This window comes from Staurois parvus, unplaced genomic scaffold (assembly GCF_062004578.1).
Source record: "Staurois parvus isolate SC_StPar_1 unplaced genomic scaffold, SC_StPar_1.0 ptg000207l, whole genome shotgun sequence".
Taxonomy (NCBI): domain Eukaryota; kingdom Metazoa; phylum Chordata; class Amphibia; order Anura; family Ranidae; genus Staurois; species Staurois parvus.
In genome coordinates, this window is record NW_028318003.1 from 928243 (window position 1) to 955909 (window position 27667).

General features: G+C 40.9%; 1 protein-coding gene across 1 annotated transcript in view; it reads left to right on the forward strand.

Annotated features, from left to right (window-relative positions):
• The first annotated feature begins 655 nt into the window (after window positions 1-655).
• Window positions 656-27667, forward strand: part of LIG1 (DNA ligase 1) — a 136243-nt gene continuing 109231 nt past the window's right edge. The window contains exons 1-3 of the mRNA XM_089678536.1: window positions 656-809; window positions 3982-4041; window positions 21724-21825. Coding sequence (XP_089534662.1) covers window positions 4025-4041; window positions 21724-21825 — 119 coding nt within the window. The 5' untranslated portion in view covers window positions 656-809; window positions 3982-4024. The remainder of the gene's footprint in view (window positions 810-3981; window positions 4042-21723; window positions 21826-27667) is intronic.

The following is a 27667-nucleotide window of genomic DNA, read 5'->3' on the forward strand; positions in this document are numbered from 1 at the left end:
TGATGAGGAGGACAGTGGGACACAACATGGATTGTGGGTTTATCAATGATGAGGAGGACAGTAGGACAGAACATGGAATGTGGGTTTAGCGATGATGAGGACAATGGGACAGAACCTGGAATGTGGGTTTATCGATGATGACAATGGGTTAGAACCTGGAATGCAGGTTTATCGATGATGATGACAATGGGTTAGAACCTGGAATGCGGGTTTATCGATGATGAGGACAATGGGATAGAACCTGGAATGTGGATTTATCAATGTTGAGGAGGACAGTGGGACAGAACCTGGAATGTGGGTTTAGCAATGATGAGGACAATGGGTTAGAACCTGGAATGCAAGTTTATCAATGATGAGGACAATGGGTTAGAACCTGGAATGCGGGTTTATCAATGATGAGGACAATAGGATGCAATGATGATGATGAGGAGAAATGATCCATAGAATGTGGGTCTGACATTGATGAAGAGGAATGTTTGTACATGTGAACTGGGCCCAGCACGGTGTGTGTATTATTATTATAGTGGCACATTTCCGAGACATTCCCAGGAATGAGGTAACCATAACAATTATTGAACGCGTAGTTCAGCAGACTGTGTACACAGCACTCCACCACTGCACAGATCATACATAGAATGTAAATGCAGGGAGAAGACAAGGCAGTCGGAGTGCTGTGCTTTCCGACAACCGGCCCGTCACCCGGCTGTGGTCACGTGGTACGGGTGACAGGCGCGGGGGGCGGGAGCGTCCGCTCTGTATCCACTTTTCGCGCGAAAAAATAGCGAGGTTGTGAGAGAGGCTGGCGGGAGGTGAGTGCGGGGATCGGGGGGCCCTCCTGATATCGGGGTGCCGGGCTTCTGGCCTGGTTTGTTGTGGAAGTGTGCGGCCTCCTTCCAGATCTCCCTTCTAGGTCTCCCTTCCTGGAACAGTGTCTGTCAGTCAGTTCGGACACTAATGACAGGGCTGTATGGAGGGGGCAGTACACTGATGACAGGGCAGTATGGAGGGGGCAGTACACTGATCACAGGGCAGTATGGAGGGGGCAGTACACTGATCACAGGGCAGTATGGAGGGGGCAGTACACTGATCACAGGGCAGTATGGAGGGGACAGTACACTGATCACAGGGCAGTATGGAGGGGACAGTACACTGATGACAGGGCAGTATGGAGGGGGCAGTACACTGATGACAGGGCAGTATGGAGGGGGCAGTACACTGATGACAGGGCAGTATGGAGGGGGCAGTACACTGATGACAGGGCAGTATGGAGGGGACAGTACACTGATGACAGGGCAGTATGGAGGGGGCAGTACACTGATGACAGGGCAGTATGGAGGGGGCAGTACACTGATGACAGGGCAGTATGGAGGGGGCAGTACACTGATGACAGGGCAGTATGGAGGGGGCAGTACACTGACATGGGACTATGGAGGGGGCAGTACACTGATCACAGGGCAGTATGGAGGGGGCAGTACACTGATTAGGACTATGGAGGGGACAGTACACTGATTAGGACTATGGAGGGGACAGTACACTGATTAGGACTATGGAGGGGACAGTACACTGATGACAGGGCAGTATGGAGGGGACAGTACACTGACATAGGACTAAGGAGGGGGCAGTACACCCTGTAAAGCACAGTTCAGCTCCTATCCATACACACTTCAGGGGAAATTACTGAACGTAGAGCAGCTGCGTATAGTAACCAATCAGCTTTTGTCTTCAACTTCCACAGCTAAGTTTTGAAAATGAAAACTAGAAGCTGATTGGTTGCAATGCACGGTTGCGTCAGTTCTTTTCACTCCATGTTCTGTGTGGTTCACACCATCCCCATTGAGCTGAAAGTGAGTTCCCTGGTCACCCTATGACCCTGCGCTCAGGTGGGGTGTTGTGTGTTCTGTGCACAGCTTGTACGCAGCACACCAGTGCGTAGGCTTTAACTGCTTGACCTCCAGAGGGTTTTGCCCCCTTTCATGACCAGGCCATTGTTTGCTGTTCAGCACTGTGCTACTTTAATCACTGGCCTACTGGGCACTATCACCCCCTTCGTCCCCAGGCCAATTTTCAGCTTTCAGCGCTGTCACACTTTGAATGACAATTGCATGGTCATGCAAGATTGTACTCGTATGAAATATTTTTCATTTTTTTCATACAAATAGAGTTTTCCTTTGGTGGTATTTATTTGCCACTGAGTGTTTTAGTTTTTGTGCTATAAACAAAAAAAAGAGCAAAACATTTGAAAAAAAAAAGTTTTTCTTTGTTTCTATTATAAAATTGTTCAAACAGGTAATTTTTCTCCTTCACTGATGTGCGTTGATGAGGCTGCACTGATGGGCAGCACTGCTAAGCACTACTGGGCACAGGTGGGTGGCACGTGTGGGCGGCACTGCTGGGCACTGATCACTTCTCTGACAATTGCCGGTTCTCGGCAGTACTTTCCTAACACTGTGACAGCGTGAGGAAAGTGTAGCCGATAACTGGCAACTGTATTTATCTGGTGATCTGCTGTGTCATTAGACACAGCTGATCACGTGGTAAAAGGCTGCTTACCATATCACGTGATCAGCTTACCAGCGTCGTCATATGACTGTGTGGCGGTGGTCTTGGATACTGACTGGTAACAGTATGCAAAATAAATGAAAAAAATTGTGATTTTTTTTTTAAGAAAAAAAACATTTTTTCACATATTTCTTTTTTTTACCTTTTTTTTTTTTTTTTCATATTGTCATTTTTTTACACTGTGAATGCTGTTATAGTAATGATCTCTGAAACAACAATTGTTTGAACTGTCATGAATGATGTTTTCATAATTCATAACAGCTGTGCTTACTCGATGCTGTCATTGGCCCACAGCTATCACATGGTACAGGGTGTTGTGATTGCCCAATCACTATAGGAATTACAGCTGTTAGGAATGAAATACATTCATAACAGCATTGTTGACATTGTGATCGGGAACCATAATCCGCTATGTTTGGTTGCGGTGGGCCACTCAGTGAACACAGCAGCCAAGTACGGGGCACTGTTCCTCCCACTGACCCCAACGACGGGGCATGAAATTTTATAATAGAAACAAAGAAAAGCTTTCTTCTTTTCACATTTTTTTGCTCTTTTTTTGTTTATAGTTCTAAAAAAAAAAAAAACAGTGGCGATTAAATACCACCATAACAAAGCTCTATTTGTGTGAAAAAAATGATAAAAATTTGATACGGGTACAATGTTGCATGACCGCACAATTGTCATTCAAAGTGCAACAGTGCTGAAAGCTGAAAATTGGCCAGGGCAGGAAGGGGTTAAGAGTGCGCAGTAGGCAAGTGGTTAGGGAATACAGAATCTTGGTTGCATGTATTGACTATAAAGAGAGTCAGGAGACTGCGTTTTATGGTCGCTTTTGGGTGTCAAGCTCCTTATCCCCTCTCTCCTTGAGTTCATGGTGCCTAGGAAAACTGTTTAACATCCTAAAGTGACTGGTGCCCAGATTATTTCACTCCTAAAAATTCAAGAATTCTACCCTGAGTTGATATGCCATCCCACCAAGCCACCTGGATGTCCTTCAACACTGCCTTAGGGATAAGGGGTACCACAGTGGATAAGCATGGCGTTAGGCATATTCTGTTTTTGGAAGGTTAGATCAACGATGACCATCTACATATTTTTCTCTACAGGTTTCATTTAAAAAGAGTAAGCATGTTCTTAATGATATAAAGACAGTTCATATTCACTACCCGTATTTGCTCTACTATTTGATGGGTTCCAAATGGTAGAGCAAATGCCAGCATTTATTTTACAGTTCCAGGGTTTCTTCTTCCATGGGTTTTATTGTCCTTCATCTGGATGTCAAATGTAGCAAACCTTGAGAATGAATATATTAGAAAGTACATTATCAATAGGTGAATGATATGACAACCTTGTCTTGTGCACTGTGTTGTAGTGCTGTGTTACATATAAATGAAGTAACATTGTTTTTTGTTTTGGTAACAGGGATCTTTGGATTCAAACTTTTATTCGTTGTTACAATTTGAAGATGCAGCGGTCCATAAAGTAAGTTTGAAAAATGATATTGCCTTTTTGGTATGAAGAAGAAATTAGAACATGGGGCACTTTCATATTAAATCATGTTCCATGGGTGTGCTACAGCTCAGTTCCTGGAGCACCTTCTATGGTTTGTGCACAGGGTTGGTTTGCATGGTGATATCCTATCCTGTTGTAGCCCTTGGATTACCAGAATTTATAGGACACGTTCTTGCCAAAGGATTTAAGACACTTTTCATATATTTTTTTGTTTTCTATCTGTTAAACAGATCACATCAGTGTTATTGGATTGTTCTGTAATGAATAATGGTTTTTCAACCATTTATCAACAATAAATTGAGCGTATGATCCAGTGGTTGCCTAAAACCAAGCAATATACTACTCGCATGTTCAATTTATTGCCTGAATTCAGTCGATCGAATCGGGCAATAAATTAATGGCCTCAATAAAGTTTATTGAAAAATGGATGAAAACGGAAATACAATGGCAATTTTGTCGAACGTGAGCAGATTTGTTCTCCCGGATTTAACCATTTCAATTTTGATTCCATCTTTTGGTGGTTGATCTGGTCATCTAAATGCTTACCTTTTCTTCACAATTAAATCTTAAACTTTCCTGTTCGGCCATTATACCGGCGGTCTACCATCAGGTGATTAGACATTTAAAAAGAACTTTCAAGGGCAGCCCCTAGAGAGTATTAATTTAACCTCGCCCACTCATGATACATTTTTTTTTTGCTAGTGTCCTCAGGTGATGAAACTGTACTGTGAAGAAATATTTTTCATTTAAACCATTCATTTTTTCCAGAAGCTTTAATAAAGATCTGACCACTTATTGCATTCAGGTAAATAGCAGTTTCCAAATCTGTTACCCTTGGGGTGTACCTTGGGGACTGTACCTGACGAAACTTAATGGGGTCCTGCATTAGGTTGTCACCTTGGTCCGAAGTGCAGTGTGTGTAGCTAGCTGTAGGGTGCTACACAGGTCCAGGGCCATAGTTTTTGGCCCTTGAAGACCCTTTCCAGTCTATGCTGACAGTATTGGGCAGCACAGTGGCTAAATTGTTAGCACTTCCGCCTAGGGTTGTTGGTTTGAATCCCAGCCACAGCACCACCTGCCTGGAGTTTGCATGTTCTCCCTGTGCCTGTGCGAGTTTGCATGTTCTCCCTGTGCCTACTCCGGTTTCCTCCCACACGCCAAAGACATGATGGTAGGTTAATTGGTTCCTGTCTAAATTGGCCCTAATATGTTTATGTATGAATGTAAGTTAGGGACCTTAGATTGTACGCCCCTTGAGGGTTAGGGACTGATCTGAATGTTCAATATATATGTGTAAAGTGCTGCGTAAATTGACGGCGCGATATACGAACCTGAAATAAATAAATAATATTGGGTAAAGCCTTGACCTCTAGTAGTCTCAACTTCATGTACATAAATAGATGTGGTGCTCTAATGCAAACTGTATATGTCCCACTTTTAAATATATCAAAGTGTGAAATAGACAATTATCTGCTGAACATCCTCCAGTTTTCTTGTGACATGCTTCACCTAAAATGGTAGTTCAATTTTTGGTTTATCAGTCCACTCATTCCACAAAATATTTTCCCATTAGTGTTGTGTGCCAACGTGCTCTTCGGCAAATTTCAGGTGCGCAGCAGGTGTTCTGCCATGAACACCGTGCCTGTTCAAAGATGGACAGATGGAAGACTCATGAACAGAGATGATTGCCAGTTCCAGTGATATTTTCAAGCTTTAGTTTTTACTTGTGGGTTCTTCTTTATCTCACTGAGGATTCTACGTTGTGCCTGTTGAGTCATGTTGGCTGGGAGCACACTTCTAGGAAGAGTTGCCACAGAACTAAACTGTCTCCATTTTTAGACAATTTGTCTGTTGACTGATGGATACCTAAACACTTTGTGATTGCTTTGTATCCCTTCCCAGCCTTATGCAGATTATGCAATTATTCTTGATTGTATGTCTTCAGAGAGCTCCTTTTTGCAAGGGATGGTTCACATCAGCTGATGCTTCTTATGAACATAAATCTTAAAATGTTTGAGTGTTTTTTTTTTTTTTTCAGTCAAGGTAGCTGTAAACCAAACTTCCAAACTCATTTCATTAATTGGACTTCAGGTGTGCAAATTATTGAACCCAATTAGCTGAAGTAAATAGTCTATGGATTCACTTACTTATACCTTTAGCACTTTTCACAGCTAAGTGATGCAGTAGTTGTTCAGCAGTTCATGTCAGGTTTACATCTGGTTTAGGACAGGATTAGCTGTAAGGATTATCCTGTTCACACACATGCGGTTTAGAAATGGTTCCGGTTTAGTCACTAGCCTGTAATCCACACCTGAACTTGACTGCACTGCTCAGAAATTGGACAGGACTCTTTTTCAAACCACACTGAATCTGAACCGCCAGTGCACCAGACATATGTGAACAAGTACCATAGGATGCAATGTTTTTTCACATGTCATGTGGATTGGATGCAGTTCAAACTGCATCCAATTTGCATATATGTGAACCAACACTAAATGTTTAATGGGTATGTTCAATAAAGACCGAAGAAATTGGAATTGTTTGTGTGCTATCTGCTTAAGAACATTGTGTTTTTATATTGTTAGGACTTAGATGAGGAGCAGATCATATTTTATGGCAAATTACTGCAGCAAACCAATTCATTTGCATACTTTTACTTGCCACTGTAGTTGTCAAATGATCAACATAGTGTTCTCATATATTTGTAAGCACTTGCATATATTCCATCAGATATAGAACACAACACAGCTTGAAACAAAATATGGAGTAAAAGGTTCCCTTATAGAAAGCTATGTCATCATTCTGAAACCACATCATAGAATCCAAAATAATATGTTTATGTGCAAAAAAAAAAAGTATAAAAAGTTTAATGCTAACCAGGGGCGGACTGACCATTGGGGAACTCGGGCACTGCCCGAGGGCCCGGGGTCAGTAGGGGGCCCCATGAGATGTCCCTGGTACCTTTCATAGGCTTTTTTGGGTGTGATTTGAGTGTGGGCGAGGACACGGGCCCCATGATCCCCTATTGCCCGGGGGACCCATGAGTTGTCAGTCCGCCCCTGATGCTAACAAAAATAGTGTCCATGTAACACACCAAGAATAATAAAAAAAAAGTATCCGAGATAATACAAAGTATAATGAAATTCTTCCTCTTTAATGTTCCTTAAAAAACTGTTCAAGTGAATCTTCATCTATATCGACACTATTCCTTAATGATCTTTTCAAACTTTAATTTACCACAAGAACAGGCATGTCTTTACTCAAGACAGGCAAGCTCAGGTTGTGTTAATGTGGTTGTAAAGGTTAGATTTGTTTTTTTCACCTTAATGCAGGGAAGGCCACATTCGTATTCCCCCCAACCCCAAAACCATACTTACCAGAGGCCTTTCTCGATCCAGCGCTGTGCCTTGCTGCAGCTGCTGTGTATTTCTCCTCATAGGACAGAGAGACAGCAGTGGGAGCCATTGGCTCCTTTTGCTCTCAATCAGATTGAGTGGGGTTGAGCCTCGCTCTGTTTCTACGAATGTACAAAGCTTGGCTCGGGGGCGAGCCTGCACATGCTCCCCCATAGCAAGGAGCTTGCTGCGGTGGTGCATACAGATGAGGAACAGAAGCACCTACAGGGGATACCAGAAGAGGGGGTTTGGGGCCGCTCTGTGCAATACCACAATCATTTACATACTGAAAGAACATTTCCATAGACTTTGGTATGTTCCTCCATATATTGAAAATATCAATAAATCTTTTCCAATATAAAATATTTTGGGCCGATCCATGTTAATATTATCTCCTTTCCATTTTGACATAAATTAGCCATAATTGGGACATACTGAACCCCTATGGCAACACCTTTTCCTGGTAAATAAAAGTGCTCTTTATGCCAATTCATCCTTTTAATGGCAAAATAAACATTGCCCCAAACATTGCATTTGTTTATCTTCCATTCTTGACTGGTTCTTTAACATTAACTCCTCTGCTTTAGAGCTATATTTTATTTGTTTATATTGAATTTACATAAATTGTAGCAAAGATGTAATTCTCTTCCTAAAGTATCTCTGTAAGCAATACAATATGGTATCTACTAACCTTCAAAAATGATCAAGTTTTTTTACTTCAGTGGTTGCTAGTAAACATAAATATATTCCCCTAGTCTAGATGACAGAGAATTTATCCTGCTGACTATTTTTCTTCCTGGGGGGCATGTCGTATTCTTGTATATCTTGGGAAGGTAATATATATTGTAGGCTTTCTAGGGGCCATCGGTAGTCTTGTGGGTTTGGCCATTATTATACCAAATCCTATCATCCAGTCCTGTGTGTATCTCTACCTTGACTCCCCCTAATGGCAATTTATAATATTACAACATACCTATTGTAATCAATAAAAGAAGAAAATGTTCAAAAAGAGAAAAAAATGTAATCAAACATACTATAATCTATAAATAAAAAGTAATACATTCTTTGCCAATAACTTTGGTGAGATTCATACCTGTTAGGTTTTTGGAGGTTGTTTATATAGGAGCGAAAAATGTATTTGCCAATGGCAAGGAAATTGCCTTACATTGCCTTGATGTGGACAGGACTATCAGGGTTTACCTGGCAGGCACAGCCTCTATTATCTAGACTGAGTCCCTCTTTGTCCCACCTGTGAGCTTTCATAAAGACATCCTGCTTCCTGCTCCACCATTGCTTGTTGTATGAGGCAACCTATATCCAGGGCCTATGCACTTAGGGACAGAATTTTATTTTCCTATCAAAGCTCATACCAACAGGGCTGTTGGTGTCTCATAGACTTTTCAGCATCAAGCTTTTGGTTCCCAGATTTGCATGGCAGCACCTGGTCCTCTGTTCATATGTTCAAGTTCTACCAGGCAGCTGATGCGTACTTTGCTCGCACTGTGATTAAAGTTGTTAATGGACTGTTTTGTTTTGGGTTCCTTAACATTTGTTTTCTTGTGAGCCTGCTGGCAGTTCTGTTTGCTATGTTGTTGCCCACCCCTCAGTTTGTTGCTAGTGTAAAATAAGTAATTTACAGGCAGGTTAGAATTCTTTTTTTTTTTTTAGAATTCTTTTTTTGACGTCACATCACTTCCGGATCTGGAGGGGAGTGGATGTGTCTGCTCTTTTCCTCCCTCCCCTATATCACATCCTGCCGCACCCACCGAACCAGTCTCCGGCCTGCAGATTGGCAAGCAGAGCCCAGAACATATAGCAGCGGAGAGGCTGACATTGTAGGCTGTGTGGAAGCAATCGGGTGGCACCACTGCAGCCCAATTGCTTCTTCCGGACAGGTGAGCCCGCAACAGGGCTAAAGGCAAAAAAACCCTACCTGCCCAGCGCCTGGAACTGCATGTCTTGGGCGATAGGAATTGAACATCCCTGTCCGAAAAGGATGAACCAGGGGCGGACTGACAACTCATGGGGCCCTCGGGCAATAGGGGTACATGGGGCCCCTGTGTCCTTGCCCAAACTCAAAAAACCCTATGAAAAAGGTACCAGGGGCATCTCATGGGGCCCCCTACTGACCCCGGGCCCTCGGGCAGTGCCCGAGTTTCCAAATGGTTAGTCCGCCCCTGGGATGGATCTATAGTAAAAGGAGTCACAGATTCTAGGGTACGGATGTTGGTTCCTTCCTGTGATACTGAGAAATTGCCCTTTAGAATCCATGGATGAGTGTGGGTTCGGGTCAATTGTTGCCGTGGGACTGCCCTCTGTGTGTCTTTTTTAAAAAGACATGTTGCACGGTGTAGTAGAAAAGCCTCTAGGCTCAAGTGAAGCAAGGCCTTCCATACTCGATCTGAAACAGCTGATGCTAAAGATGGTTGTAGGTGGCTGAACGGGAACAAGTCACTGAAGGTGGCCAGTGTAATGAGACTGGAGACTGCTTGATTCATGAAGCATTTTCAGAACCATATTAAACAGAAGGATGTCTTTTAGGTTGAGGAGTGTGCACAACACTCCATCTAGAATGTCATGTTAGTGCTCAGCTCTGTGCTTAGCTCCCTCAGTTTCAACCATTGCTTCTCTAAAATTGGCTGTGGGGGGAATTTGAAAAATAAGACCCAACAGTACCGACCATGAGATGGCTCCCTGTGTTCAGCCCAACCTGGCTTTGCTCACTGAGTCTTTAGCGACTGAGTAACACCAGGGCCTGTATCAATGGCTTCTACACTCGGAAAGCACTCTGCAGATAACAAACATAGTACATAATAGTCTGGAAAAGAGTCACAATGCGTAGCCCAGTGTCTGAAGGTCAGCCATTTCATGTCCAGAGGCCTACTTAATGTGTGCCAGCTGCTGGTTTAGGGATTTTACCCTTTAGCACAATTTTTTATTTTCAAGTGAGCTACTTACTACATGGGACTTCAGAGACTGGATTACACTAGAGGCTGCCCTGTGGATCTGGACTTGGGGAGCACTTTGCGGCTAACATAGTATACAATAGTCTGGAAAGCACCATAATGCAGAATGTGAATGGAACATTCTAGACTAGCCTTGCAATCTTCTATTCCAGTGGGGTCTGTATACAGCCTCCAAAGCTATTGCTGACTATAAGCCAATCTGGATAGCTACCATGTACAGACTAGCTCAAGCTATGCTTTTTGAAGTCTTGATTGAAGTCTCCGAAGAAAACAAAATATCTGTAATTGTCTAAAATATCTTCATTGAAGAAAAAAAAAATCTAAACATAACACTAAGAAATCTAGTTAGACTTTATTTCAGCAGAGTTGAAAAAAGTCATCCAACCTCCGAGGGAACTAGCAGAAAAGTGAGGCATGATGATTGGAGGTGGAGCTCTACAGGGGCTAGCTTGACATTTTTTGTTTGTCAGTTTCCCAACCTCCTGACCAAAAGCAGTATAACCCAAATGTCTAATTACTAAATTCCTCTGTTCTTCAGCGGACAATAAAGTATATAAATCTTCTTATTTAGTAACAAGTGTTGTGTTCTTTATTGCCAGTAACCTCAAACACTTTCTTCAACTGCTGTCCTGTATCAGTTAAAGAGGAGGTTCAGTCTGTAAAACAAAACAAAAAAAATTAAAATTAGCTACAAATCCTGTAGCTGCTAACTTTTAATAAATGGACATTTACCTGTTCAGGGATCCAGCTCCATCCCGACCCGGGCTAATTCTTCACTAGTGTCTGGGTTCCTGCCTCCGGCAGCCAGGCGTGTGGCTTTCAGCTTCACAGCCAGCTGCCCACCGGGCATGCATGAGCCATGCTGCGCTTTGTTCATGGTCCTGCAGTCTTCTAGAACCTGTGACATGTTCCAGAAGACTGTGGGGAGGGAGGGGGGAAGGAGAACTTCAGCTTGGATGGCTTAGGCGTTACGAACCAAAGTGGGACTGGGTACCTGCCAAAACTAGGTACCCCCCCTCCAAAATTGCATGCAAAGTTAGGCAGAGGAAGGGGTAGGATGTCTTAAAGCAGAACTTCCCCTTTTGGGTGGAGTTCCGCTTTAAGAGGGTTGAAACAAATCAATTACCACTGACAGTGGTGCTTACAAGGATGATTATTTGATTTATTTAAAACCTTAAGCCAAAATGGAACAAAACCTCATGCAGTGTATCCACTTATAAAGTGTGAGCTGGTGTTTGGCTTCTATTTGTTACTGGCCATATCGGCAGGTGACAACAGAGAGAAGAAAGCCTAAGAAAGGAAAGCTAATGAAGCCACCACTTCTAAGGATTGTTAAGCTGCTATATGTTACATTTTTGGTTTTAATACTAGGGATGCACCGAATTTTCGGTAGCCAAAAACACCCCTTTCGGCCATTGGCCGAAATGAAAAAAAGCACTGATACAGGTGCCGAAAAAACCCCGCCATTGTCACCTGGTAGTTCTCAGCCTTACCTGAGAAACCATCAATCCCGGCTCTGGGCATAGAGATGAGTGAAGGAAAGATGGCCACCACTCATCTCTATGCCCTTGGAGGACTGGAGCAATGTCACTTCCCTTTCTGCCCATTTTTTTTTTTCTAAAGCACTAGTTAAATGCTTTCTTTTTGATCCAATGCTTTACATTGCAGAGGAGAGATGTGGGGTCTTAATGACCTCTTATCTCTCCATAAAGAGGACCTGTCACTAATTATTTCTATCACAGGGGATGCATGCATTCCTTGTGATAGTAATAAAAGTGATTACAATTTTTTTTAAAGGGACAGTGCAAAAATAAATAATAAAAAAAGTTTAACGTACCCCCGTGCCTGTGTGCTCACACGTAGTGGTGAACGCATACGTAGGCCATGCCCACATATGTAAACGGTGTTCAAACCACACACGTGAGGTATCGCTACGAACGTCAGAGCAAGAGCAATAATTCTCGCACTAGACCTCCTCTGTAACTTTACATTGCTAACCTGTAGAACTTTTTAAAGCATCACCCATGGAGATTTTTAAGTACCACAGTTTCACGCCATTCCACAAGCGTGCACAATTTTAAAGTGTGACATGTTGGGTATCTATTTACTCGCCATAACATCCTATATATATATATATATATATATATATATATATATATATATATATATATATATATATATATAATTTTTATTTTATTTATTTTTTAATCCGTGTATTTTTTTCAAAAAAAAAAATATTAATTTTTAAAAACTGCGCATTTCGGTTTTGGCTTTCGGCCAAGTGCATTTTGAATTGTGGTTTTTGGTACCAGAATTTTAATTTCGGTGCAGCACTATTTAATACCATTTTAGTATCACACTGCAGTGTTTGTGGGTTTATGGTCAGGTTTGGCTATTTTGAGATACTTTTATTTCAATAACTGTTATTTTAGTCTTGTTTTGCATCATTTGTGTTGCATACCCTATTCAATTTTTGAATTAAGAATTGCAGAAAATTGTAATACAAGTTAAAAATGAAAGTCCATCTCGCCAAAATGTTATTTTCTTTGGATAGAGCTAAAAAGTTATTTAAGCCTCTTCCAGATTTTTTTTTTTTTTTTGCTGCCTGGGGATATTTACTAATTTACTGTCTGAGGAGGAAGTGATTGGAAATCTCTCTAACAGGGACACAAAGTGTGACTAGTGTTAGGCTATATTGTAGGTAAACTCAATGATTTCATCTTCCCCATTCACTCTCTGCATGCGCTGCAATTCTTTGTTTTGCAGCGCAAGTACTTTTTTTTAGAAATTCACATTTTATTTTATCTGTGCTCAGATCATTGTTTAGAAATGCTGAAGAACATCAAAGTAATCATTATCAAATCTGAGAGAGACATTTTTTTCCTTTCAATAATGCTTTCATTGGAGCTATCATCTGATAAACGTTGCTCCTTTTTTTTTAACCCCATGAATACAACACGAGATGCCTGCTAATCTTCAGCTTTCACCTGTTTGAGGACTGTGCAGCATGCTTAACCACTTTGCCTGTCCCTCTCTCTTGTTCACCCGCTTTGGATCAGAGCAATTTTTACAATTCTGCAATGGACTCGTTTATTAAGCAATACCTTTGTCATTACCAGGGTGGATTTGATTTAAATCACTAGTAAAAAGTCTCGATTTATAGCATAATAATCATAAGAGCAACTGCCATCTACGATATGTCCCGCAGCTGCTCCTCCTCTGACCCGCCGTTGACTCACCAACAGTCCCATTCACTTTAATGGGACGGCTGGGGATGCTTCAGTGACACCAGAAGGTGAGGGACGTGGCGGCAGTAGGCTAGTGGATGCCCACAAAATGACAGATGCTCTTTAAATGTAAGGAATAGAACTCATTCTTGCTGGTAGTTAAAATCTTTAATATTTGCGAACCAAATGAAGATTTCCTTTTTAAAATAATAAGCTGTCAGGTTAGTAAAACAGTGATATCAGAACCGATTTTAGGTTAATCACACATAGTTGGTGAACTATTCAAATTCTTTTATTTCATGTTTTTTCTCCTGGTTAATGTGAAATTGTGTGAATGCATCAATGCAGTGCATGTTATCTTAGCTTGCAGAGCTTGGATTCATTGAATGAGTTTAACCAAGAATGTAAATATTGCAGAATATACAGCCTCATGTTACATAGCTAAGTTCCATTTCATGCTGAATAAACAAGATTATTAACCACTTGCCATCCGCCTACTGTTTTTAAACGGCAGGACGGTGTCACTCTAGGGGCGGGTTGCCGTTCATAAACGGCACCCGCATTTTCTAGTTGTGCGCGCTCCCTCGGAGCACACAGCACCGCGATCCGGTGCCCGCTGTGTGCTCCGGACACAGTGGAACACCAGTCGTCAGATGGGACCTCTGTGTGAGGTCCCGATCATATGATCACTGATTGGCCAATCAGTGATCATATGCAGAGTAGTAAGCAAGATGTCACTTGTGACATCATTGCTTACTACGTGTGAAATCTGTGAATGATCACCGAGGTCACATGGTACAAGGCTATTCACAGCAGTCTTGTACCATGTGACAAGCTGTGACCAAGCACAGCTCACTCAGTAGTTCTTAATGGCTGTAAGAATGCATCCAGAGAGAAGGAGAATAGATTGCTTTTATAGCCTTTATGGGTGTAAAAGCAATCAGTGTAAAAAAAAAAAAAAAATCTTCATCACACCCCACAATTAGTACAGTGTCACCATGGTGACACTGTACTACTAGGGTGACAGTATGTGAAAAAAAAAACAAAAAAAACAAATAATATAAAAAATATAATACATTTTTTAAAAAAAATTATAATTTTTGGTTATAAACTAATTTGTGTTCATTTGTTTTTACTAAAAAGATAACGGAATAAATTTTGGCCAAGATTTATGATGAAATATTAAATCCCAGGGGTGAATAAATACCACTAAAATAAAGGTTTATCTGTCTCAAAAAATGCTAAAAAATTCATATAGGTACAGTGTTGCATGACCGCGCAATTGTCATTCAAAGTGTGATAATGCTGAAAGCTGAAAATTGGCCTGGACAGGAACGGGGTGAAAGTGTCCGGACCGGAAGTGGTTAACGTATCTTAAATAGAAAACTATCTTTAGAAAGATTTTTACTTCAAAAGCATTTTATTAAAATAAATTTGATAAAAATACAAAAAATCAGATTTAAAGAAAAAAAATCTGATTGAAATTTAAAAAAAAATCAGATCTTTTAAATTAAAAAAAAAAAAAAAAAATCAATTTTTATCCACCCTGGTCATTACTAAAGATAACAAGGTAATACATATATTGTGTTTAAGGACAAACAAGTACAGCTTTCTTTTCATGATATTGTCTTGCAACAATGATTTTTTTTTCCTTAATCCCTTGACAATAAAACGCAGCAAATCTAAACAAAATTTACTTTTTTTTATTATTATTTTTGAGCAATGTTGGTTTTAAAATAAGTGTTACTGCACATAAAAAGCGTGCATTTTGTTCTGTAATTTGTCCTGTTTAAAATGACACTAAAATTATGATTTTGGTACAAAGTATTGCAAAATGTAAAAATGAAACGTTTTTTTAATTTTTATTTTAAATTTTGCACTTTTTAAATGGGAAATGTGTAAATACAGGGGTTGGACAAAAAAATAGAGACGTTACATGATTTGCAGGTTTGACAACCCATTTCATGAGGGCAAATTGTTGGTGCCCCCTTAGCTCGTGCCTCTGTGATCAAAGTTGCCTATTTATTTGCCGTGCATTATTAAAGGATATGATGGCATATACAGTTTTTGGGACAACACTGATGAGCATAAGCGCGGTCGATATGGTCAGCTGACAAAAAGAGACTAAAGGACATTGCGTGGGATTGTGACCTGGAATAAGAGAACTGTTGCTGCAAAAGTGACTGCAGATCTCATTCTCAGTCTTCATGGGACTAGGATTGAGCTCTGGAGTCACTATTGCAGCAGTTATTTTCCTATTTCAGAAGGAAGATTCCCACATTTTGTCTCTCCATCAGTTGACCATGTTGACTGCTCTTATGCTTATCAGATGATGTTTTGTCAGAAACTGTATATGCTGTCATAACCTTTGACACAAGTCTGTATTACTAGCAGCGCGCGCAGTGAATGACGAAAGTGAGGCGTCTCTCCTGTTGGCTAGGTGTCTCATCACACAGCGCAAGCAAAAATTTTACTTTTGCTGTCAACACAAAACATGTTTTCCCTTTCACACCTGAAAATCATATAGTGTTTCCATTTTTTTGTCCAACCCTGTGTATGTTCAATATGTAAAAATATTAATAAACACAACAAAAACAAAGTTTAAATATTAAAGCGATTTATAAAAGTTCAATTTTTTTTTTTTTGTAAAATAACAAACATGTCTATAGTAACCTACTGAGTGCAGTGGTTTTGCACAGAACAGCGTGGATTCTCCTTTTCTCGGGTCTCCCGCAGGCTCTCCTGGCTCCTCCTGTCTGTCGGGTGCCCCCACAGCAAGCAGCTTGCTATGGGGGAACCTGCTGCTCCTTGTGTCCTTTCACACATAGAGTCGTGGCTTGGCCCCACCTCCTCTCTCCTCATTGGCTGACTGGCTCTGATTGACAGCAGCAGGAGCCAGTAGCTCCCTCTTGCTGTCTCAGCCAATGAGGAGGCAGAGACCTAGGGCAGCCAAGGATGTCATTCACATCACTGGATCATGATAAGGATCAGGTAAGTATTGAGGGGGCTGGGGGAGCTGCTGCACACAGAAGGTTTTTTACCTTCATGCATAGAACGCATGAAGGTAAAAAAACCTACAGCCTTTACAACCACTTTAATGGTTAATTAAAAAAGAAACAAAAAAAAAATCATTAAGAATATTATTGTTTAAAGAGAGGAGCCTAAGGAATTAATTAGGGTTGGCTCAAGTAAACTAAGGGTTAATATAGGATTAAACAGCGGAACATTTCATTGTTGAAAAGAGTTGCTTCAAAGTTTTACTAAACCTACTACAGTAAAATCGGTCTGTATATGCAGTAAAGAATGCTTGTTATACTCTGTGGAGCCTAAGGGGTTAATCTGTTGCATTGTGTAAAAAGGTTGTTTGATCCTGATTTCTCTGATCCTCCTCTTTTTCTGTCCCCAATCCATCAGCTTATAGTTCAGAGCCCTAGGGGTCGCTTGCTGGAAAGATTTTTTTTTTCTTTGGGAGGGTGCATGTGATCAGCACAGGGCCAATCGGTGCTGTCCAGACAGAGGGACAGCCTCATAGGACAGTCAGAGCAGAATGAAAACTTCTCCTACAAGTTTTAACCAGTGCTCGGCCTGACATTAACCACTTGAACTCCAGAGGATTTACCCCCCTTAATGACCAGGCCTCTTTTTGCTACTCGGCACTGCACTAATTCAACTGATAATTGCGCGGTCATGCAATGCTGCACCCAAACTAAATTTACGTCCTTTTTTTCACACAAATAGAGCTTTCTTTCGGTGGTATTTGATCACCTGTGCGCTTTTTATTTTTCACGCTATAAACAAAAAAAGGCCAAAAATTTTGAAGAAAAACAATATTTTTTACTTTCAGCTATAGAAAATATAAAGTAAACTCAGTTAATTATAAGTTTAGGCCAAAATGCATTCTGCTACATGTTTTTGGTAAAAAAAAATCCCAATAAGTGTATATTGATTGCTTTTTGTGAACGTTATAGCGTCTACAAACTATGGTATAGATACTGCAATTTACGCCATTTTTTTACTATACAGCGCTGCGCTAGTTTAACGGACAGTTGCACGGTCATGCAATACGGTACATAAATGAAATTTACATCCTTTTTTTCCCACAAATTGAGCTTTCTTTTGGTGGTATTTGATCGCCTGTGCGGTTTTTATTTTTTGCGGTATAAAAAAAAAGGCTGACAATTTTGAGGATAAAAAACTATTTTTGGACTTTTTGCTATAAAACATGTCCAGTACAAAAAAAATGTAAAAATCAAATTTGGTCATAAATTTCTGCCAAAATGCATTCTGCGACATGTCTTTGCTAAAAAAAAAACCCCAATATGTGTAAATTAATTGGTTTACGTGAAAGTTATAGCGTTTACAAATGGTGGGAAAGATACTGGGATTTTTAGGTTTTTTTTTATACTAATAATGGCGGCGATCAGCGACTTATGGCGGCGATCAGCGACTTATGGCGTCGATCAGCAACTTATGGTGGGACTGCGGGGGACATTCTGACATTGGGGGGTACTGACTTGGGGTCACTGACATCCCCAGTGACACCAATACAGTGATCAGTGCAAAAAAAAAAACACTGACACTGTACTAATGGCACTGGGGAGGAAGGGGTTAAGTTTATTTTTCAGGGAAAGGGTTAACTGTGTGAGGGGAGTGTTTTACTAGGGGGCGGGGGTGTGTACTGCAGGGAACACCGCTGATCGGGAGAGAGAAACTCTTCTGTCCCGATCAGCGTGTCCTGGAGCTGTCAGGGAACTGACAGAAAGCACAGCTACTGCAGCTGTGCTCTCTGTCAGCGTTTGCCGCCGATCGCCGGGACACAACCGGTAACGACCGCTGGCTGTGATCGGCATCCGTGGCTGTGATCGGCGGGACAGGTAGGGCGGCGGCACGCCTCGCGTACGCCCTCTACCTGTTTACAAAACACACGTTTTAAAACGTGCTTTTGCCCAGCCATGCCGCCCTGCCGCCGTATTTCTACAGTGGCTGTGCGGCATGTGGTTAATAGAAGTCACAAGACTGCTAAATACTGCTGATGAAAGGTACTTAGCAGTTTATATTTACTACAATAATTGCATTTCCATGTTGTGTGTACTGTGAGAGACCAGATATAGTGAATGCAGGGTCCTGGGTTTAGTAACACTTTAACTGACATTTTTAGATCTGGTCCATTTCTTTGATCTACGGATGAATGAACACAAAGATACAAATGTAACAATATGTAATTTTGTATCTTTGTGTAATCACAGTCTGAAGCAGTATTTATAAACACTGTCAGATTTATTTTTTTGACTGTTAGAGCTGCCAACTTCTCTGAGTATATTGTAATTCTGGCTATGATTAAACATAGATGAAAATTATGGAATACTGGGAGGGGATACGAAAAGCTGGCCAGAGAGACTGGATGTGCTAGTCATGCTCTGTGTGCAATGATGAAGCTTTGTTGGGCGTGTGTAGCACACCCAAAATCTGCAACTCATTAAACTGATATTTTAGGAGGTCCACTCTCAAGTAGAGTAGCAGTGGTGTTAAGTGTCCTCCAGCTATAAACTGCCTAACTAGAAAAATGGGGGCCCAATTTTTTTTTTTGTCTAGCTAGAGTGAAGAAAGGATAGAGAACCACTGTCAGGTTTTTATTGTGGTTTGTCACTCACACATTAGAGATTTGCCTTTTATTTCTTCAATAGACAAGAAGATATGGAAAATCACTGGGCACTAAGACTGCAACAAAATTCTTTTGTAGTGAAATGGGAAAGGGTTAGAATATGTCAGGCTATTACTGTCTATCTCTTCTGGGTCAGATGATGACCACCATCGTCCTTTTGTTTTTCTACTGACACAGGGGCAGGAGGTGAGGAGAAATCTTCTTAACAGAAAAGCATAAAAACTTGACTGAAGTATTTGCTCTTCCTAAGTCTTATCATAAAAAAGTAACTTTTTAAATTTGGAATGGCAGGGTACACCTACACCGGAATTGGTTGTGATACTAGACTGCATTTGAGATGGTTTTTATATTCCAGGTTCCAGTACTTGCTCTGTAATATGATGACAGTATAGAATACTTTGCTGTTCTCTGTGTTATAATGACATATACTGTAGATTGAGATAATAGACGTCTGAGAGAAATATCCTTAATTAGGGCATAGACAGCATGAACATTTTGACAGTTCTGAATCTTCTCATTCTATGGAATGGTAGTTGGGCTTTAATTGCTAAATATGTGCTAAATGTCAGATTATGTTTAGCATGGTTGAAAATTGGCATATTCCAATATACCACACATATGAATGCTGCCGTCTGCTCCCGCTGTGTGGGCGTCCATCTCTCATCGCCAGGATCTCTTGCATATCATATTTATAAAAAGCACAGTGGATATGGGAAGTAGTACATGTGAGGTATGATTTCATGTCACTCAGAAAGGATTGAGGGAGAGAGCAACTGACAGCTGCAGTAACCTGAGACTTCACAAATCTAAAGGCTAGTTAACACTCTTTGAAAACAAATCACAGTAGTGGGTGCAAAGCACAAGGCATAAAACTAATAGCTTTTTATCTATCATTTATACAAGAAAGTGTTGAGAAGTAATTCAGTTCAGGGGTTTACACTGCTAGTGCAGAACTAAAATATTTCTTTAAATACACCAGAGAAAAGACCAAAAATCAGAATTGTTGCACAGTAATCCGGTTTGTCAGATGTGGACAACACAGCATAGAGATTCTGTGTTGGGGAACAAAAAACAAAACTGCTGCAGGGATAAAGTGCAGGCACCTAGTGATGCACATAGCCACAGCAACCTACTGTCCTTTAACTGCTGAATCCCAGACTATTGTAAAAGCCCTGGATCTCCAAGTAGTATCAGAACTCGCAGATATGCCCCTTCAACACACTTTTCCATTGACCATCAGTTGATCACTATGATGGGCAGACTCTCTGGCCAATAGGAATATGTTGGAGCCTGGGAAGGTGTTCCCACAATCAGTAGGTGCTGAAGCTTTGCTCATCAGCCTGACATTCTGCCTTACAAGAAGGATTTGTGAGGTTGCTGTAGGTATATGGACTTTACACCTGTTTCTGTTCCCATAACAGAGTGTATTTAAAAGATAACCTGTAGTGTAAAGGAATCTTCCGTTTCCGAGCTCCTTAGGAACATGTGATTTGCCTGGTTTTCTCTGGCATTGTTACTTTAAAGCGAAGCTTTATAAGTCCATAGCTACAAAAACTGTAGCTGCTGACATTGAAAAAACAGCCACTTACCTGTCCTACGAACCAGCGGTGTGATTACCGACCATCCTCTCTTCCCGGTGCCGGCATCTTAAGTGTGGGCACCCAGCTGGGACAGTTTGCGGCTTCACAACTAGGTGACCACTGTGTGTGCGCAAGTTGCACTGTGCATTGTGAATGGTCCTGTCGTTTTCCCTGGAAAAACTTCTGCTTCCAATCGCCCAGGCGGTCAAAGCGGAAGTGGAAGCGGGTACCTGTCAAAATCAGGTGCCAATTCCTCACGGGGGTGGGGGACCAGACCTTAAAGTGGAACTTTGGGTGGAGCTTCTCTTTAAGGCACTTGCCTAATAATAGTGGAGAATGTCACAGTAAAGCAAGAATACCTACTTGACTTGGCAGTCAGCATGACAATCAGGCACAGAAGCATTTTCAGAAGGGTAGGTCAGCAGAGGCAGCTTCCATATACTCGCAACACAGGTTTCCTATAATGACCCCATTCGACCTGTCAGAAAGCATTGGTGTTGAGTGTCTGCCATATGTAACCATTTTTTTGCCTGTCAAACCTTCGTATCTGATCTGTGTTGTTTTACCGATATTTTTTTGTGGCGGTCCTTTTGCTTTATAGAGATGATGTGTTGTTGTTTTTTTTTTTTTTTTGTCAAAGCGTAATTAAATAAGCTGAAGTTAGTATCTCATTGACTACCATGCACAGCTGCACCAGATTTTGCACTCTAGATTTAGTAAATCAACCCTATTGCATTATAACCCCTTATTTGCGTGTGCTACATGTGTCTTCTACCTTGAATGTCCAGTTTCATTCCTTTTTTTTTTTTCCTCCATTGCAAGGTCATTTTTCCAGCCCAAACCAGGAGGAGCTGTAAAGAAAGAAGAGGGGACAACAGAAGATCATGGTTCTAAAAAGGAGAAATGTTCTTCTACCAGTAAAAAGTAAGCATTTGCGTTCATTATTGTTTTTGCATATTTCATCCTTTACATGTGTTAAGTCAGATTTTTTAGAATTAAACGTAGGCTAGGGACTTGTGGTACCATGGGGGTCACATCCTGTTCGGAAGGATATTGGAAAAAAAAAAAAAAAATGGACCAGGCAGATTTTAAGGCACCCATGCAAAATTCTTGAAACACTTTATTTTATTAGTATACATATGATTAAAATATAAAAATAATAAAATCATTGCACATTCTTTCATAACATTACATAATTAGACCTCATCTGGACGGTATGTCACACTCCCAGCGTACATGACCATATACTTCTATACATCCAGTCCACATTGAAAAGCAGTATGTGTAGCATATCAGCTGGGGCTGGGACTAGCTGTAGGCTCTAAACGTTTCCCGGAATCATGTTCTGCTTCTTCAGGAAGCCGGATTACAGTCTGAATCAAAATAAAAAGCATATTGCAAATTGTGCGTACCATAAGATGCATTAGGACCAATCATGTATGTCAAACAAAGAAAATCATGCAGGGGGTCCCACCTTAGAATTTCATATATAAGTTTTAGTAAGCGTGCTGAAAATTACAGATCACCATCATCAAATAGTCTACCAGGCGAGCACTGAGGCTGTCCAGCTGGAAGAAAGAAGGGCCCTTCTAACTGGATGCTTCTCTTGATATATACAGGATATATTTATTTTAACCTAAATGTATGGGGATTTTGAGGATGTTGCTGGATTCAGGACTCCTATAGGCATTTTGTATAGCCTAATTTTTTTATGCTTGTTTTGGATTGGAAAGGGAAGGGTTCAACCACTTGCTAGTTTGTTTTTTGATATTTGTGTCCCATTAGGGAGGGTGTTTTGCATTTCTCTCTTGGAGCAAGAGGAAATGAGAGGAAATCTCTAGTGAGGAGAATTTTCCTCCTGGGAAGTTGTCAACAGAACAGGTGTCCCATTTTAAAGATTTACCTTTGCTTCTTTTTTCTGGAGACAACTCTTATGATTTTGCATCTTTCCTAATTTTCTGTTTAGGTGACAATAACCATTGGGACATATATAGAAAGTGTCTACGTAGTGGTGATGCAGATGGCAATAAAAACTTGACAGGAGTTCTAACCCCTCCATACTCTATCCAAAACCTAACTTAAAAAAACAAAACAAAAAAGAAACCATGTCAATATACGTACACTTCAAGAGAACACTTTGAGATTTTGTATGTTATGTATTTTTCTCTTACAATTTTAAATATTTATGACATTTAAGGACAGTAGTTACTTCTCTATTATTTTTTATTTGTTTATTAAGCATTCACACTTTTCGATAGTGTATTTCGAAGAAAGTTGAACATTTTATGTCATGTTTGTCCCATGGAAGGAGCTCACTTTCTAATGTCCTTAGCACCGTCACGCACTTTAACACATAATTTAGGGCTAGTAAATCGTATGACTTGACATTGTAGATGAAACAAGAGCATGCACTGGAAACTTAAACTAATATTGGAAAACATAAAAACTCCTTGCGGTGAGAGATCTTGGTGGGAATGGAACCTGGAAGGAAGGCAGAGCTCTAAGGCAAAAATGTTAAGCTACCATTCTATCACAGTTTGTCTAAGGTCAGGCTTTCTAGAATGTGTGGGTTTGCAAAGCTAGTACAGTGTACATGCTTGCACTAAACAGTTATGTCTGTAATGAACTGTGATGTAAACCTAGTACAGATAGTATTGTATTTAAATAATGCTAATGTTACTGCCTGAACTGAATTTCACCTGACCTCAAGCACTAGCATACATTGCAAGCTAACCGAGCTTTATAGATTTCCTGCAATATCCTATTTCACCAAGTGGGGATGATGTGGCTGAAATATTTAACTCCATCTGTTTGAACTCTTCATTTGACTGGTTAGAAGACTTAGGCCTCATGCACACTGGATGTTTTGAAAACTCTCTTAGAAGCTTTTCCTGTTGGCAGCAGCGTTTTTTCAGAACAAATGCCCGATGCTTGTAAAAGTTTCTAAAGCTTTTACAAGTGTTTAGGTGCATTTACAGGCGTCAAGCACTTTGGCGTTAATATATTTAATTGGCCAGAATAATAATTTATTCTCACCATTGAAATGAATTAAAGCTCAAGCGCTAAACGCGCCTAGCAGTAACACCCCGGTCACATCGGGTGCAATTTGGCATGCGATTTGCATGCCACACAACTTGCAAATCGCATGCCAAGTCGCACCCAATTGTCCGCTATTAGAACAGTTATATCAGTGTGGTTCCGACTTGGTTGGAGCTGCACCGATTTTTAAAGTAGTGCATGCACTACTTTTGGTGCGATTTGCATAGACATCTGTGTCAGATGTCTTGCAAATCGCACCTCAAATCGGTAAGTCACCTGACTTTAAAATCGTGTAACGTCATTGTAAGTCGCACAAGTTCAAAATCGGCTTTGATGTGACCGGGGTGTAACACACATTTTCAAGCACTTTTTTTCTGCCAAAACACTGCTGCTCCTGCACGCATTGGTAGTGTTTTTTTTTTTTTTTACTGCCTCTAAATGCCTCTGCCACTAAAAGCTTTTAAAATCCCTAGCGTGCACAGACACATAGAATAAAATAAAGGGGCATTTGGAAGCAGTGAAAAAAAAATCTGATGCTCCTAAAAGTTGCAGGCAAAATGCCCATGCACACAAGACGTTTATTTAACTCTTATAGAAGCCAGCAGTGTTTTTGCTAAACAGTCGTTTAGGAGCGGTTGGGCGTTTTTTTTGTTGGTTTTTTTTACGCTGCTGAACTCACCTCTTCAGGGGAAACTCGAAAAATTTGAATATCGTGCAAAAGTTCATTTATTTCAGTAATGCAACTTAAAAGGTGAAACTATTATATGAGATAGACTCATTAATTTGTCATAATTGTGATGATTATGGCTTATAGCTCATGAAAACCCCAAATCCACAATCTCAGAAAATGAGAATATTGTGAAAAGGTGCAATATTCTAGGCTCAAAGTGTCCCACTCTAATGAGCTAATTAAGCCATAACACCTGCAAAGGGTTCCTGAGCCTTTAAATGGTCTCTCAGTCTGGTTCAGTAGGAATCACAATCATGGGAAAGACTGCTGACCTGACAGTTGTGCAGAAAACCATCATTGGCACCCTCCATAAGGAGGGAAAGCCTCAAAAGGTAATTGCAAAAGAAGTTGGATGTTCCCAAAGTGCTGTATCAAAGCACATTAATAGAGAGTTATGTGGAAGGGAAAAGTGTGGAAGAAAAAAGGTGCACAAGCAGCAGGGATGACCGCAGCCTGGAGAGGATTGTCAAGGAAAAGGACATTCAAAAGTGTTGGGGACTTTCACAAGGAGTGGACTGAGGCTGGAGTCAGTACATCAAGAGCCACCACACACAGACGGATCCTGGACATGGGCTTCAAATGTTGTATTCCTCTTGTCAAGCCGCTCCTGAACAAAAAAAACATAAGAAGGGTCTTACCTTGGCTAATGAAAAACAGACCTGGTGTGTTGCTCATTGGTCCAAAGTCCTTTTTTCTGAAGAGAGCAACTTTTGCATCTCATTTGGAAACCAAGGACCCAGAGTATGGAGGAACAATGGAGAGGCACACACTGCAAGATGCTTGAAGTCCAGTGTGAAGTTTTCACAGTCTGTGTTGATTTGGGGAGCCATGTCATCTGCTGGTGTTGGTCCACTGTGCTTCATTAAGTCCAGGGTCAATGCAGCCGTCTACCAGGAGATTTTGGAGCACTTCATGCGTCCTTCCGCAGACGAGCTTTATGGGGATGCTGACTTCATTTTCCAGCAGGACTTGGCACCTGCCCACACTGCCAAAAGCCCCAAAACCTGGTTCAATGACCGTGGGATTACTGTGCGTGATTGGCCAGCAAACTCGCCTGACCTGAACCCCATAGAGAATCTATGGGGCATTGCCAAGAGAAAGATGAGAGACATGAGACCGAACAATGCAGAAGAGCTGAAGGCTGCTATTGAAGCATCCTGGTCTTCCATAACACCTCAGCAGTGCCACAGGCTGATAGCTTCCATGCCACGCCGCATTGAGGCAGTAATTGCTGCAAGAGGGGCCCAAACCAAGTACTGAGTACATATGCATGCGTATACTTTTCAGAGGTCCGATATTGTTCTATGTACAATCCTTGTTTTATTGATTGCCTGTAATATTCTAATTTTCTGAGATTGTGGATTTGGGGTTTTCATGAGCTGTAAGCCATAATCATCACAATTATGACAAATCACAGCTTGAACTATCTTGCTTTGCATGTAATGAGTCTCATATATTAGTTTCACCTTTTAAGTTGCGTTACTGAAATAAATTAACTTTTGCACGATATTCTAATTTTTCAAGTTTCACCTGTATATTATCCTATGTGCCCATACACATAGACCTTTAGAGGAGTTTACAGGCAGTTCTCTGAAAGCACAAAAACTGCATTCAGGACAAGAGTTTACTGGCATTTAAAATGCTAAACGTGCGTAAACGCTAGGCGCGTTTAGCACTTCAGCATTTATTCATTTCATTGCCAGAATAAATAAAAATTCTGGCCAGTGAAATAATTAAACTTCCAAACGCCAAATGCTGCTAAGCTCTGCTAAGCTCACCTAAACTGGTTTGGAAAAATGCAGCTTTGGTGAGTTTTTAAAGCTGATTTTCTCCTGTCAGAAGACTAAAGCTTTTACAAGCTTTTAGGAGAAAAGCTCTTGGGTGGTAATTTATTTTATTGGCAAGAATAAATAATTTATTCTAACCATTGAAATTATTATTGGTCAAGGGCTAAACACACCTAGCATTTAGGCGCGTTTAGCAGCTTTTTTTTTTTCTGCCCAAACTCTGGTGCTCTTGGACACACTGGCAGTTGTCTTTTTTTTTCCTGCCTCTAAAAGCCCCTGCCACTAAACGCTCCTAAAATCCTATGTGTGCATGGACACACAAGCTAACATGCAGGGGAGTTTAGAGGCAGGAAAATAAAACGCCAGATGCCCACAGGAGCAGCTTTAAAATGTCCAGTGTGCATGAGGCCTTATGGGCATTTATGGATGCTGTTTTTGGTGTCGGGGCTTTTTTTTTCTGCAACCAGTAAACTGCCAGCATGTTGTTGTCCTGTGTGTCCATGCACACATAGGCTTTTATCAGCATTTTTTGGCAAGGGTGTTTTCAAACTGGAAAAACCCCCCCAGAATTACTGCATTTGAAAGGAGTTTTTCAGTTGTAAAAATTCTCTAATGCTGAAAAACGCGGCTATCCGACATTTTATGAGCATTTTTGAGACTCAAGCTTTTTTTTTTTAAAGCAATATCTTTGGACAGTGCCGTTTTTCTACAGTAAATGTCTACATTACCCAGTGTGCTTTGCTGTCCTTGCTTTCATTGTCTGACCTGTGTTGTGTGCAGACAGGAACATTTCCCAATGTTCTTTGCTGCCTCATTGTCTCAGCTGGCTGAACTGTGTGCAAACAGGAAATTCCTTTTATGGACATTTTCCAATATCCTTTGTTGCCTCATTGTCTACGCTAGCAGAACTGTGTGCAAATAGGAAACTCCTTTTATAGACATATGGAAGATACACGCCATGATATCAAAGGATGGGTCAAGAATTGCTGTCAACGGCTGCTTCTCTTCGCCAACCATCTCTGTCTCCTCACCATCCTTAACAGAATCTGTAGCATAGCCTCGTCAATTTTCTGCATTACAGGATCCTTAATGGATTCAGCAAGAAAAAGAAAGATAGCTCAGGAACAACACAGTGCTCTCTCTGCTCTGAAAACGGTGATTAAACAACACAATGACTATTCAGAGATGCATTGTGGGAAAGTGGCAAAAT